We start from the raw sequence: 16,109 nt of genomic DNA, 5'->3' as shown, positions 1-16,109 counted from the left end.
AATAAGAGCAAGAGATGAAAGAAAGAAAAAAAGAAGAATAAAAAGAAGAAGAAAAATATAGCATTATTAAAGAAGACATTTTTGTGCTTTTGTAGAAAAATTTCGGTGTAAAAAAATTAATAAATTTATATGTTATTTTTAAGAAATTTCAGTGTTATTTATTCCGATAAATTTTCATAATTCAAAATTCTTCCTCTTCCTCCTTTTCATCTTCTGCTACTACTTCTTCTTTTTTTAATCTTTTTCTTCTTCATCTTCTTCTGCTTATTTTATTTTCTCATAATTTTTTTGTTTCACACTCTTAAGAGAAATAAAACCAAAAAAAAGAAGAAAAATTAATGCTGCAAAATTATTAGGAAGAAAAAGAAGAAAAGAAAAAAAAATACAGTAATAACAACATCAATAAAAGAATGGCGATGGAGAAAAAAACGCGTGAAGAAGAAGGAGGAATGAGAAGAAGAAGAAGGATATGTGTTGGGAATGGTCATACTCCAATCAATCATGTGTCAAATAATTTGTTGTTATTATTATATTAAAATGTTAATATAATAAAGTCCTTGATTAAATTTAGAGATTTATCATTGTGATAGTGATCATAATATTGAGAGATAAATCTTTTATAATTTAATCTAAATTGTTCTTGGTCATAGGATTATTAAAAAGGACATTAATAATCTGGAAAGATCAAATATATATATAATGGTCTTCATTGGATGAAGATTAATAGATCTCATTTATTAAATTATATATATATAGATGGTGCATATAAAGATATGACCATTGAACTGACTCACTTTGAGAATTCCTAATGGTTATAATTACCACATATTTGTCAATATGATATTCTCAAGTTGAACATAGTAATAGAGTTTCCTTTAACCTGCGATTGTCATAGTAATTAACAATGTATTTATTATACTTTGATTCTGGACACCTAATACCCTAGTGTGCTAGTTGAATGGACATTGTGTATGATTTAAATACTTGTAGAATTAATGATTAGTCAATAAGGAATCCATCAACTCTCGGTAAAGAGTTTGAACTCTATGATTATAATGACCGAGATTAATAAAACCTTGGCCAAGGAGATTGAATGAATGAAGAAATGAGTTTCTTAAGTCATTCACAGTTCATTATAATAATGGTAACAAGTTAGGGTTTGACAATTAAACCATACTCTAAAGATTAACCAAGAGCTGAAAAGATGGAAGGAACTATACTTTGTTCTTCTCGAGTTCTTAGTAAAAATATATTACTTCAAGCTATTGGGTCGTTGAGGAGTGTTGCTAGACGCCAACCTTGATTAATAAATTTAGTATGACTAATTTACTACCCGCTTAGTATTGAACCTATGGGGTCACACACTAACGAGTGTTCTAATCTTTGCCATATAATTATTTAATTATTATTTTGATTTGATCAAATAAATAATTATATTAATTCAAAATGAAATATTATGATATTCTTCGCTAGTACCAAGAATATAATAATAGTATGATAATTGAGAATATTAAATGAGATTTGAGAATTAGTTACTCTATTTCTAAATTTGAATTTTAAATTTGGATGAGATCCTAAATGATTCTGTTTCAAATTGAGTTATGATATCATTCATAAATTTGAAGGATTCAGATTTAGAATTTTAAGATATGATTTAAATTTGAATTGAGATTCAAATTTAAAATCAGTAACAAATCTCATACTATATATATGTATGCCAAGAGTAGAGGAATGTGACGGAGATGAGAATAAAACACAAGAGTTTTATTCCACTACCTCTACACACATAAACATATGTGAGCCTGATTCTTGGAGAAGAATTTTATGACGTGCAAAGAGTTTCAAGAGGTTTCTCAATTCAGATCAGATGTCCATTGGTCAAGGAGTTGACAGCAAAGATTGGTCTTGGTGTGGCTACGCATAGCGCCTTCGTACCATCGAAGAAGAAAAAGATTTTCACTAGCGTACTCAGGTATTTATATCTGATCTAATATATATTTATTATTGGAATAAAGTTTAAGCACAAAAAAAATCTTTAGGATTACTTTCTTTTCTTCCGCTGCGTGTTATGAACAAATAGTAATCCTTCAATATGAATGTTCACGTTCACGTTCACATTAGTGGCTAGGAGTTGGAGCATGTACTCATGCTCTCACTAATAAAACTGATTTTTGTTGAGTTTGGACTAACTTAGTTAGACTTAGTTGTAAAAGGACTTGGATGTGTAACAAGACTTTTTTTTATTTTTTTAAATGACTTGATCTATTTACATATATAATTAACACCCTAGATACATAATTGGGCTAAAAATTTTGATTATGAATTTATTTTTGGTGTTATTCTCAAAGATCGAAACATGGAGTGTAGGGTCGAGGGTTTGTAGGCTCACCCTTCTCGCATACTGGGAGATACTGGATTTTTATTTTTTATTAAACAAGGAAAAGCATCTCGCACTATGCGAGAAAATTTATTTACTTTTTATAAAATTTGAAAAAGGGTTCTTGTTATTAACGAGACGCTTTTTAATTTACATATTGTACCCTAGCTGGTTTATGATAATGATATGGGGATGGGAGGTGTGTAACCAAGTTGTGGTGTCAGGGGGAAAGCTACTCGGACCCTCCGAGTTCAAGGCACAAAACGCACGGTCCGAGTCCAGTGCATTTGGCTCAGGTTGGTGAGGGACTCGAACCCTCTGAGATGGCTAGCTTCATGGACCGTCCGATTTTCGTTGGACTAGTCGCACGGTCGGAGTTGGTGCCGACAATGGACACGCGTCGCTTCCCCGTTGAGTCCCTAAACGGTGCCCCTTATAAACACAGAAAGAGAAGTTAGCTCCCTCACCATCCGAATCCACACTTCACTCCCACTAACCTTTCCCCCTCACAGCCTTCTTCTTCATTTCTCTGAGTTTTGCATGGTGGAGGAGCAACAACAATGCCAAAAAATATAAAACTAAAGATGTTGATCGATCTGAGCTTCATATTATTCACTATCTCAGTGATCCTGATTATGTAAGTATTTTTTTTATTTTTTTTAAATTTTTTAATTTTTTTATATTTATACTTATTAAAATATAAAATTTTAATATTATGATTGTTGTTAGACACACAGTTGAAGAATATAAATAGAATGATTATGACTAATTTATGAATATTAGTTAGATTATTTTAAAATATTTTGAACAGATTAATAATTATATTTATGATGATTAAAAATTTTTTTATGATTATATTGTTGTTAGAGATGCACTTGAAAAACATAAATGGAATGATTATGACTTATTTTTTATTGTTTGTTAGATTTGTTTAAAATTATTTTACAGATTATTAATTATATAAATCATGATTAGGAAATTTGTTATGATTATGTTGTTAGACATGTAGTTGAAGAATATAAATAGAATGGTTATGACTAATTTTTAAATATTTGTTAGGTTTTATTTAAATATTTTTTTACAGATTATTAATTATATATATCATGATAAGAAAATTTTTTATGATTATGTTGTTGCTGTTGTTTAGTTTTGTGTTTTTGGCTGTAGTAGTAAGTAGTAGATAATGTAAATTTTTTATAAATTTATTTATTTTTAGTATAGTTATTATTTGTAAGCCAATGTTATTTAAATGTGTTTTTAAGAAATTAAGTATAACTGTTATCGATTTTGGTTAAATGTTATTATTATTGTGATAAAGTGTTAATGCTGAGTTGATTAGAAAGGTTATTTTAATTAAGCCATGTTAGATATTTCTTTATGAGAATATTTAAATAATTTTAATTGTAGTAATTATTATTAGCAAGTTAATTATTACCGTTGTTAGAATATGAATGATGGCATATACAGATTATTAATATTTTGTATTGCAGGGGGAAAATTTTTTAACAAAAGAGTAATTAACGTTCGATATTATTGTGGATGTTGTAATATTGTTGAGATTTATGATTAGGAATATATGTATTTGTAATGAGTTTCATTAGCAGTTATGAATACTTTTGAGGATTAACTAGTTAAATTTAGAAGTTACAAGAATTAGTTGTATAAGGATTTAGTCAAAGGATTGATGATGGTAAGTTAGTAATTCTTAATAATTTGATTAGTAATTTGTTATGTTTTTTTTTTGTAGAAATCAAGAATGTTGACATGTAACCATCCACTTCCTCCGGATCGGTACAACGAAAGGGTGGAGGATCATTTGCGAATTACCGGGTTCTATCATGCATCTTAGATTGGGATAGTGCAGTGTCAGAAAGCATTGGTAAATGCTCTAATTGAACGTTGGCACCCAAAGACACATACGTTCCACCTTCCCATTGGTGAATGTGCTGTGACACTTGAAGATGTAGCTCTGATTCTTGGTCTTCCCACAGATGGTCTTCCAGTCACAGGGATGACAATGAGCAGTTTTGAAGTGTTGGAGGCGCAGTGTTTGCTTCAATTTGGAGTTGCACCGCGTATGTCTGATTGTAGATCTAGTTGCATAAAACTTACCTGGCTGCGTGATCTAAAGGAAAATTTACAGTTGATTGATGATATCAGTATACAGAGGTATGTGAGGTGCCATATTATGTTGTTGATCGGGACGATCTTGTTTGGGGATAAGTCTGGGGCAGGAGTGCATTGGAAATTTCTACCCTTGCTACGTGATTTTGGTAGTATTGGTCAGTATAGTTGGGGAGCGGCATGCCTGGCACATCTCTACAGGGCATTATGCCGGGCATCCCGTTTTAACTGCAAGGAAATAGATGGTCCACTAACACTTCTACTCTGTTGGGCTTGGATCAGGCTGCCATACCTATCGCTGCTACCTAGGTAACCTCGAAGTTTTCCGCTAGCAAACAGGTAATAATTTGTTAGAATGTACCCGTATCTTGATATTTAAGATTCATTTAATGGTAGTTGAGGTAATTGAATATATCATAATAGGTGGCGGAACTGGGAGCGTGGTGACCGACGATATAGATATATGAAGTTAGCTCACTTTAGGAAGTCATTTGATGAACTTCAGGAAGGGCAGGTGTGTTTTAATTAAAGTAGTATTAGTTTTCTGTTTAGGGTCTGAGACATAATTATACAGCATTGTTATTGTAATTGGCTTTGTGGACTGTTATGTTGAGGTTCCTTTATTTTTTCCAGTTTGTTTGGGTTGCTTATGCTGTGGACGGGTGGATCCGAACATCATTCCTCCTGAAATCTACATGCAGTCGGTGGTTTGGAGCGCTACAGTTCCGTTGGTATCATTTGAATGTATCGAGTGGCATGCTACCGATAGGTTTAGGCGACAGTTTGGTTTTGTTCAGGGACTACCTAGCCAGGAGCGGAATCTAGAGAAGGCGCATGGAGAAACCCTGAAGGGTCCCAAGAATCTTAATTGGGCCACGGAACCGAGTCATTCAAAATGGGTGATGCATTGGTCAAACAGATATAACTACATTCTATCTGAGCTTCCCATGCCTTCACATCATCTACTAGATAATTACATGCATTGGTACCGATCAAAATATGGGGACCACTTGAACTTGTCAAATCTTGTGGGTCAAGATAATGATGAAGGTGATCAAGATATGGAGGAAGGTGATCAGGATTTGGATGAGGATAATCAGGATACCGATGAGGGTAGTCAGGATATGGATGATGACAATCAAGTAGAAGAGCCACATTCACCGCATATATTACCTACAAACCCGATTCCAGAAGAACAACCTCAGTCCTCAAGCCATTATGTACCTCAGACACAGTTCCCCCCATCAGTTCCAATAAGTCAACAATATTGGGGAACCTCACAGTTTGAAACAGGAGAAGGAGGTTCTTTTAGCCAGTTGCTTGGGTTGATGTCTGCAGATCCTGGACTATCACAATATGGACATCAGCCTGAGTTCATGGCAGGTAGGTATTCATTGGATGCGAGGTATCCGGGCCATACATCATCGGTTGCTTCTGGGGGGTTTGTGTCGGTTGACTCTAGTAGGAGTGATGGTGGACGCGGAGCTTTTTTTAGTCAGAATCCTAACTGTGTTTCCATGGGACTCATCGAGGAAAATGCTAACACACTCGACAGAGAGACAGATGCGTATCTAGTAGATGACCCGGATGACGAGGAGGATCATGATGATGATGAAATAGAGGACTTCGATGAGGATGAGGAATCTCGTAATGATGGTATTATGTTTTGTATTTTACTTTACATGTTCCATTACTTATTTATTTTTTGTTCATAACTGGCATCTCTTTTTTACTTTTAGTAAATCATATGTGGTATATGTCTTGCTTTGATTACCTGGTGCACTACATTTAATTGTTTTTTATAAATTGTATACAGGTCATGCAAGCACTCTGGATGAAACCTCCAAAGGTTACAATCTGAGGATTGATCCACCACGTCACAGTGCTAGTCGCTACACTCCATCTGTCTTCAGAAAGGCGGCCAAGAAATGCAAGAATTTAGTCAAGGATGTGAAGTGGGCCATGAGAAAGTAGTTGTCTTGTAAATTATTTATTTAAGTAGCAATCACCTGGACTATGTTGTATTTATGTTGTATGTTTACAGTATGTACGCACTACATTTATGTTGTATGTTTAGAGTATTTATGCACTACGGACACTATTCAGGTATTATTGATCTTGACTACATATTAAGCTACAGGTATTGTATATGTACGGCTTTGGTATGGACCGGCCGGTTCATTCAGAGAAACTCATTGAACCGGACTGGCCGGTTCATCAATTAAAAATGATTGAACCGGACCGGCCAGTTCCTGCAGAAAAATAGATTGAACCGGACCGGCCGGTTCAATCTCAGAAACTGATTGAACCGGACCGGCCAGTTCATCAATAAAAAATGATTGAACCGGACCGGCCGGTTCATTTAGAAAAATAGATTGAACCGGACCAGCCGGTTCACCAATAAAAAATGATTGAACCGGATCGGCCAGTTCATTTAGAAAAACAGATTGAACCGGACCGGCCGGTTCAATCAGTTCACTGATCGAACCGGACCGGCCGGTTCGTTCAGAAAAACTGATTGAATCGGACCGGCCGGTTCAATCAGAGAAACTGATTGGATCAGTCCGGCCGGTTCATCAATTAAAAATGATTGAATCGGACCGGCCAGTTCATTTAGAAAAACAGATTGAACCGGACCGGCCGGTTCATCCATAAAAAATAATTGAACCGGACCGGCCGGTTCATTTAGAAAAACAGATTGAACCGGACTGGCCGGTTCGTTCAGCAAAACCTGATTGAATCGGACTGGCCGGTTCAATCAGAGAAACTGATTGGATCGGACCGGCCGGTTCATCAATTAAAAATGATTGAACCGGACCGGCCGGTTCAATTGGAAGACCTGTGATGCGAACAAGCCAGTTCAATCAAGAAAAATGTGTAGTGGACCGGCAAGTGCAACGAGAATATCTGTGCACCGGCCCGGCCGGTTCATTAAGAAAAACATTAGAATACAAAAACCGTTTAAAGATAAAAACAAATTAGAAACATTATATAATGTTACACATATCAGGTCAAGTTACATCAAAATGACAACCCATGCCACAATAGTGACGTTCTACACCTACCACAATGTGAACTTACTGAGCATTTCCGTCGGCAATTCTACCAGCTGACTGACGGCATCTACTACGACTGTGTCCCTCAGCTCCACATAGCATACATCGCCTAGGACGACGTAACATTCGCGTGTCCATCTCATTCAAGAAGCGCGTCATCCTGGGGCGCCCTTTCGAGACACGTCTCAGATACGGATTCGGTACGTAGCAAGGACCGTTGTACGCAGGCCATGTCGTCGGGTTACCTAGTGGCCTAAATCTTGCTCGGTACACCCACCGAACTTGGTCCATCTTATACACATCATGCACATATAGTTTCCAATCCAGTCGCTGGTTTGCGCAACATGCGAACACATGTCTGCAGGGGATCCGGTCCACCTGGAACTCACCACAGTCACATTGAAGGCCACGTAGATCGACTGCAAACTCCAGTCCGCTTGGCATCTCACGCACCTCGAAGACCTCATTCTGCCGGTCAAAGCAACTGACCTGTATGTTTCCTGATGCAAGTTGGTTTGCATGCAACTTCGAGATCACGACTTCGGAGAACACATGGCCAGCATTAATCCGCGCTTCTGCCTCTGCTCTTTTTCTGGTGAAAAGCTCGTTTAGCCTGTAGAATGTTGCCTTGACAAGAGCAGTAATAGGAAGATTGCGTGCACCCTTCAACACTGAATTGATGCATTCCACTATATTCGTTGTCATGTGACCCCATCGGTATCCACCATCAAACGCCAATGCATACTGTTCGCGAGGAATTTGGTTTAACCAGTTGGTATACGCTTCCCCCCGTTCCCGTAATCGCTGGTAACGCACTTCATACTCCCGCACCGTCCTGGAATATCCTAGAGGATAGCAACAAAAAAAAAAGAAAAATTATAAATGTCGAAAACAAATATTAATATTTAACAACTGTTAATAAGTTACTTAAATTTAGTAAATGATTACCTATGTTGACGAACAATTTTTGGAGGTACGGTGCCTTGAATTTCCGCAGAAAACTCGACTCTATATGCCTGATGCAGAACATATGAAAAGCTCTAGGAGGTGACCAGGCTCCGTTACTCCGTTCCACAGCTGCATTGATGGATTCGTGTCGGTCGGATATTAGTCCCACACTATCCCGAGTCACAACATGTTGACGCAAGTTACTAAGGAAAAAGTGCCATGCATCAGAAGTCTCTCCCTCGACAATAGCAAACGCAATTGGGACGATATTGTTGTTGCCATCCTGTGAAACTGCGACTAGGAGACAACCCTTATACTTTCCGTACAAGTGAGTCCCGTCCACCTGGACAACTGGCTTACAATGTCTGAATGTCCTGATACAGGGGTAGTAACTCCAAAATACTCTATGCAGTACCCGAATATGACCGACCAAGTCATCGCCTTGGTATGCAGGCATAGTCTCAAAATGGACAACAGCTGATGGCTCCTTATGACACATGGCCTCAAACCATATAGGCAACGCTTCGTACGATGCCTCCCAACCTCCAAATATTTTTTCTACTGCCCTTTGCTTAGCCAACCATGCTTTCCGATAACTAACAGTATAGTTGAACTTCGATTGCACTTCTGCTATAACCGATTTTACCTTTAAGGAGGGGTCAGCCTCAACCAATGGCTTTATTGCTTCTGCAATTGTGATGGAGTCCAGCTTCGAATGATCCTGTGAAATGGTGGCTCTGGTACAAGTGTGACTACCATTATACCTCCTTATAACCCAACAATACTTCCTGCTGATCAGACTAACCCTGATAAGCCAATCACACCCTGGCCCATACTGTGTACACTTGGCATAAAATGTCAAAGGCTCAGACTCATACACCCGGTAGTCTACGCTTCGTCGTATGGTATACTCTTTTATTGCCTTAATAACAGCTTCCCGGGAACTAAACTCTATCCCAACAGCAAATTCACCATCTGCGACAATAGGAACTTCTGCCAGGACAACCAGCATGGGAAAAATTTCAATAAATACGTATATATTTCAAAACCATACTAAATCAATATTAACTGCATCAAGTATGACATAAATCCGACCCTAACATCATGTTACTGGGTAACTTTTTTCACAAATACCGACATGAACGTCAGATGTAAAAAACCGGCCCAGACCGACCGGGTCGACCGTCAACCCCGATGAACCAAATACTAACCGGTCCGGTTCTCTAAGTCATACCTACAAACACACGTTAACTTTCATTTTCGTAACGTAGAGAATTTTATTATTATTTTCTACCCAATACCTATAGTGTATAACGTAAATAATAATAAAATATTAACTTCTATGTTCTATATTCGTTTAAAATAACGTTATATGTTTCAAATGTTACTGAACACATATGTTGACTTTTATTTTTTTAACTTCTTACTATTTTTTAATTTTTTTTTTACATAGGATCGGGTCAACCGGTTCAATGTCTAACACATACATGACATCAACGCATGCTAAAATAATGGTTAATAAATACTAATTCATTCATAAATAATTCAATAACTAAATAAAAAAAACTACTCTTTTTTTATAACGTACCTGCAGTCATATATTCCGGAAACTCCGGAACATGCATGGCTTCCAAGTCCAGAACTCGCATGAATGAAGGCTCCCCAAACGGCATATCGTTTGCGAGTGCATCTGCCACCTCTGTCACATCTGGATCCATATTTCCCTCACCATGATCTTCATCTCCATCTGCATCAATGATGAGCGGATAATTTATACGCTTTTTGGCATTGTTTTTAGGTAGTTTTTAGTAAGTTCAAGCTACTTTTAGGGATGTTTTCATTAGTTTTTATGTTAAATTTACATTTCTAGACTTTACTATGAGTTTGTGTGTTTTTCTGTGATTTCAGGTAATTTCTGGCTGAAATTGAGGGATTTGAGCAAAACTCTGAAAAAGGCTGACAAAAGGACTGCTGATGCTGTTGGAAAGTAGACATCCAGAGCTTTCCAGCAATATATAATAATCCATACTTTATTCGAAAATTGACGACGTAACTTGGCGTTGAACGCCAAGTACATGCTGCTGTCTGGAGTTAAACGCCAGAAAAACGTCATGATCCGGAGTTGAACGCCCAAAACACATTATAACTTGGAGTTCAACTCCAAGAGAAGCCTCAGCTCATGGATAGATCAAGCTCAGCCCAAACATACACCAAGTGGGCCCCGGAAGTGGATTTATGCATCAATTACTTACTCATGTAAACCCTAGGAGCTAGTTTATTATAAATAGAACTTTTTACTATCATATTATCATCCTGGATTGTATTTTGAATCCTGTGATCACGTTTTGGGGGCTGGCCATTCGGCCATGCCTGAACCTTTCACTTATGTATTTTCAACGGTGGAGTTTCTGCACACCATAGATTAAGGGTGTGGAGCTCTGCTGTACCTCAAGTTTCAATACAATTACTATTACTTTCTATTCAATTCTCTTTTATTCTTATTCCAAGATATACGTTGCACTTCAACTTGATGAATGTGATGATCCGTGACACTCATCATCATTCTCACCCATGAACACACGTGACTGACAACCACTTCCGTTCTACCTTAGGCTGGGCGTATATCTCTTAGATTCCCCAACAGAATCTTCGTGGTATAAGCTAGATAGATGGCGGCATTCATGAGGATCCGGAAAGTCTAAACCTTGTCTGTGGTATTCCGAGTAGGATTTTGGGATTGAATGACTGTGACGAGCTTCAAACTCCTGAAGGCTGGGCGTGATGACAAGCGCAAAAGAATCAAGGGATTCTATTCCAACCTGATTGAGAACCGACAGATGATTAGCCGTGCTGTGACAGAGCATAGGAACGTTTTCACTGAGAGGATGGGATGTAGCCATTGACAACGGTGAGGCCCTACATACAGCTTGCCATGGAAAGGAGTAAGAAGGATAGGATGAATGTAATAAGAAAGTAGAGATTCAAGAGGAGCACAACATCTCCATACGCCTATCCGAAATTTCCACTATTGATTTACATAAGTATCTCTAACCATTTTATTTTCTGTTTATTTTTATTAATCATATTTGATTTTCTAAATTCCATAATTTTATCCTCCTGACTGGGATTTACAAGATGACCATAGCTTGCTTCATACCAACAATCTCTGTGGGATCGACCCTTACTCACGTAAGGTATTACTTGGACGACCCAGTACACTTGCTGGTTAGTTGAACGGAGTTGTGTCCACACATAAGTGCCATAATAAGGATTCCATACAACAACAAAGAATACTACATTGATGTGATCACAATTTCGTACACCAACCAACACATTCGTAGTTGCTTTCGAACTCTTCTTCACTGTCACTATTATAATCTTCCCATAGAATGTTTCGGTCTGCCTCAGATTGTTCAAACTCAACATACAACTCGATAAACGAGATCTGGGCCCGGTTTTCAATATACATTGAAAACATCTCCTGCATGCTCGCTTCATCCGTCACATATCTTGTTTGAAATTGGACAAACCCACCAAATACCGATATGGGACATCTGTATAGAACACAGGATATTTTTTGTGCCCTCTCAGAATCAATCTTCTCACAGATCAAACCTTTGAGTTCTTCAAAGGAAATGATAAAAGGAATAACAACATCTACTGGATTTTCACAAATAAATTTTGCCCCTTCAGACGTTTGTAATAAAATTTGACCAAAATAATACACCTTTAGTAGTACTCTATCACTCATTTCTCCTACTCACAAAAAAAAAACATAACATTAACTACTAACTTCTGTGATTTAGAACAAGCATGAAAGTGATCCAGAAGAACGAAACAGAGGAAGCGGCGCAGAAGAAGGGGAAGAAGACGGGTAACCTAACACTAACTCGTTGCACACTTTTATATAGACTCTATACTCAACTCGGACCATTCAACTAGGTTAACTTCATTCAAAAATATATTAAACAACCAAATCGGACCATGCGTTTTCATAAACCGGTTCTGCCATCCCTAGCCAAAACGGACGGTCCGACTCCAATCGCTACATGCAACTCGGACCGTTCGTGTTCTCTTCCACCTCAGCCATATCGCAGGGTCCGATTTATCAGCAACAAACCATTTTCCCTCCCCACCACAAGTCGGACCGTGCGTCTTCGGGTTTACGAAATTCACAAACGAAGAACTCGGACGGTCCGAGTTCCTCTCCCAAAAGCTGCCAAAATTCTGCCCCACATACATGTCTAACACACCTTGATTCCATATCGGTGAAAAGCTCACATACAGGCTCCATTTCCATAAAATTGAGCCTTAACGAGAAGGATTTCATATTTTTTTAATTTTAAAAATAATTTCGTAAATAGCAAAAAGGTTTTCTATTTTTTTTAAATGGGTGATTAGACATTTTTAGTCTTTTGTATACTGCAAAAAGCTCTTTTTATCAGATTAGATTGACCAACTCCATTTCTCGTGTAAACTATTAATAATTTAATATTATTTCAAATAAAATCTTACTATTTTGTGAAAAAAGTAATTAAAAATTTAATTTTATTCTAACATAAAAAGTTAGCCTCGCAGAAGTGAACTACACATTCATTCACTCTTTTTTCTACTTCTGTATTCTTGTAATTTCTTTTCCAATTTCAGAATGTTTACTCTTTCTTCTATCTCTATGTTGTTACTTGTGATTTCTACTTGTGTTCTTATTTGTGATTTATCTTAAGGTTTTAGAATGTAAGAGTATTAGTGTAACACCCTCACTATCAGAATGTCACGCTTTGCGCTATGCTACTCTGATAGCAAAAAGTATTACGACGACTTTATATACTTAATATTAAAATAGGAGCCTTTAACTCGACAACGCATCGCTGATTTCTTTTAAAACTAGAAATAAATACTTTATCTAAAAAAATAAACAGGCATTGGTGCACGAAATTGTAAATCACACTTTTCACAACATGTACAACTAACCAGCAAGTGCACTGAGTCGTCCAAGTAATACCTTACGTGAGTAAGGGTCGATCCCACAGAGATCGTCGGCTTGAAGCAATCTATGGTTATATTGTAAACCTTAGTCAGGAGATTAATAATGAAGAGAGTTTTGTTGTAAAAAGTAAAAGAACATGAAATGAATAATACTTGTTATGTAGTAATGGAGAACAGGTTGAGGTTTTTGAGATGCTTTGTCGTATGAATCTCTGCTTTCCTACTATTGTCTTCTTCACGCACGCAAGGCTCCTTCCATGGCAAGCTGAATGTTGGTGGATCACCGTTGTCAATGGCTACCATCCGTCCTCTCAGTGAAAATGGTCCAACTACGGGTTCCATAGGGCTAATGATCTATCGGTTCTCACTCGTGCTGGAATAAGATCCATTGATCCTTTTGCACACTGTCACTGCGCCTGGCATTTGTGAGTTTGAAGCTCGTCACAGTCACCCTTTCCCAGATCCTACTTGAAATACCACAGACAAGGTTTAGACTTTCTGGATCTCAAGAGTGCTGCCAATTGACTCTAGCTTATACCACGAAGACTTTGGTTCCACGGATCTGAACGCTCTGTTGTCAGCAGAAGCAATCAAACTTGTGAACCAGGAACCCAAGAGATACACACTCAATCTAAGATAGAACAGAAGTGGTTGTCAGGCATAGATTCATAAGTTGAGAATGGTGATGAGTGTCACGGATCATCACATTCATCATGTTGAAGTGCGAATGAATATCTTAGAATAGAAACAAGCGTGATTGAATAGAAAACAGAAGTAATTGCATTAATCCATCGAGACACAACAGAGATCCTCACCCCCAACCATGGGGTTTAGAGACTCATGCCGTAGAAGATACAAATTCAGATGTAAAATGTCATGATGTACAAAATGAATCTCTAAAAGTAGTTTTTATACTAAACTAGTAACTTAGGCTTACAGAAAATGGGTAAACTAAGATAGATAGTGCAGAAATCCACTTCCAGGGCCCACTTGGTGCGTGTGTGGGTTGAGCATTGAAGCTTTCATGTGTAGAGATTAGTTCTGGCGTTAAACGCCAGCTTTGGTGCTAGTTTGGGCGTTTAACTCCAACTTTTATGCCAGTTCTGGCGTTTAACACCAGAAAAGGGTAAAAAGTTAGCGTTAAAACGCCAGTTTTCGCTATCAAATCTCGGGCAAAATACGGACTATTATACATTGCTAGAAAGCCAAGATGTCTACTTTCCAACGCAATTGAGAGCGTGCCAATTTGGCTTCTGTAGCTCCAGAAAATCAATTTCGCATGCAGGAGGGTCAGAATTCAACAGCATCTGTAGTCCTTTTTCATCAACTAAATCAGATTTTTTCTCAGGTCCCTCAATTTTAGCCAGAAAATAACTGAAATCACAAAAAAATACACAAACTCATAGTAAAGTCCAGAAGTGTGATTTTTGTATAAAAACTAATAAAAATATACTAAAATTAACAAAAGCATACTAAAAACTACATGAAAATACTACCAAAAAGCGTATAAAATATCCGCTCATCACAACACCAAACTTAAACTGTTGCTTGTCCTCAAGAAACTTGATAAATAAAATAGGATAAAAAGAAGATCAAGAGGCAATACATCTCAAAGTTTTAAGTGAAACTCAGATTCTAATTAGATGACCGGGACTAGTAGCTTTTTGCTCTTGAACAGTTTTGGCATCTCAATTTATCCTTTGAAGCTCATAATGATTGGCATCCATAGGAACTCAGAATTCGGATAGTGTTATTGATTCTCCTAGTTTAATGTGTTGATTCTTGAACACAGCTACTTTATGAGTCTTGGCTGTGACCCTAAGCATCTTGTTTTCCAGTAGTACTACAGGATACATAAATGCCACAGACACATAACTGGGTGAACCTTTTCAGATTGTGACTCAGCTTTGCTAAAGTCCCTAGTTAGAGGTGTCTAGAATTCTTTAGCACACTCTTTTGCTTTGGATCGCGACTTTAAGCACTCAGTCTCAAGCTTTTCACTTGGACCTTCATGCCACAAGCACATAGTTACGGACAGCTTGGTTTAGCCGCTTAGGCTAGGATTTTATTCCTTTGGGCCCTCCTATCCATTAATGCTCAAAGCCTTGGATCCTTTTTACCCTTGCCTTTTGATTTTAAGGGCTATTGGCTTTTCCTGCTTGCTTCAAGAATCAATTTCTTAATTTTTCAGATTATCAATAACATTTCTCTTTCTTTTCATCATTCTTTCAAGAGCCAAAAAATTTAACATTCATAAACTTCACTATAAAAAACATGCACTGTTCAAGCATTCATTCAGAAGACAAAAAGTGTTGCCACCACAAAAAAATAATCAAAATTTTTCTTATTGAAAACTTGAAATATTTGCCTCCTTACTCTAAAGAGAATCTACTATTTTATTCATGTTTAGTGATGATGAGAAGAACAAATTATATCTTACTTGGAGATAATAAAAATAAAAATAAAAATAAAGACCCTAATTACTAATACTTATGTAATTCTTAAGATATGTTTCTAATAATAAAAGTTATCACAGATTTAAGATTAGGACTCAACAACGTTTATTTTGGGAGATGGATGCTCCTTCAATCTGTGGGGTGTCTAGTCCCTCAAGGGAG

The 16,109-nt window shown here is 37.2% G+C and overlaps 1 protein-coding gene across 1 annotated transcript; it reads right to left on the bottom strand.

The window, feature by feature from the left end:
• Window positions 1–7,578: 7,578 nt before the first annotated feature.
• On the bottom strand, window positions 7,579–10,223 carry LOC112709114 (uncharacterized). The gene is made up of 4 exons (XM_025761010.1): window positions 10,094–10,223; window positions 9,384–9,498; window positions 8,506–8,879; window positions 7,579–8,402 (listed from the first exon to the last, which is right to left on the bottom strand). Exons 1-4 carry the CDS (start codon window positions 10,221–10,223, stop codon window positions 7,579–7,581), a joined length of 1,443 nt encoding a protein of 480 aa, XP_025616795.1.
• Between the last annotated feature and the right edge of the window lie 5,886 nt (window positions 10,224–16,109).

This window comes from Arachis hypogaea, chromosome 9, assembly GCF_003086295.3.
Source record: "Arachis hypogaea cultivar Tifrunner chromosome 9, arahy.Tifrunner.gnm2.J5K5, whole genome shotgun sequence".
Lineage (NCBI taxonomy): Eukaryota > Viridiplantae > Streptophyta > Magnoliopsida > Fabales > Fabaceae > Arachis > Arachis hypogaea.
Note: the sequence above shows the minus strand (reverse complement) of the source record. Positions and strands in the feature narration are given on the sequence as shown.

Bases quoted from the DNA above. Each gene is read 5' to 3' on its own strand.
- LOC112709114 (XM_025761010.1), bottom strand. From the start codon at position 10,223: ATGGATCCAGATGTGACAGAGGTGGCAGATGCACTCGCAAACGATATG. The intron at 8,880-9,383 runs GTATGAGTCTGA...CCCCTGTATCAG, and splicing joins CGAAGCGTAGACTACCGGGT to GACATTCAGACATTGTAAGC. The intron at 8,403-8,505 runs GTAATCATTTAC...GCTATCCTCTAG, and splicing joins AAAATTGTTCGTCAACATAG to GATATTCCAGGACGGTGCGG.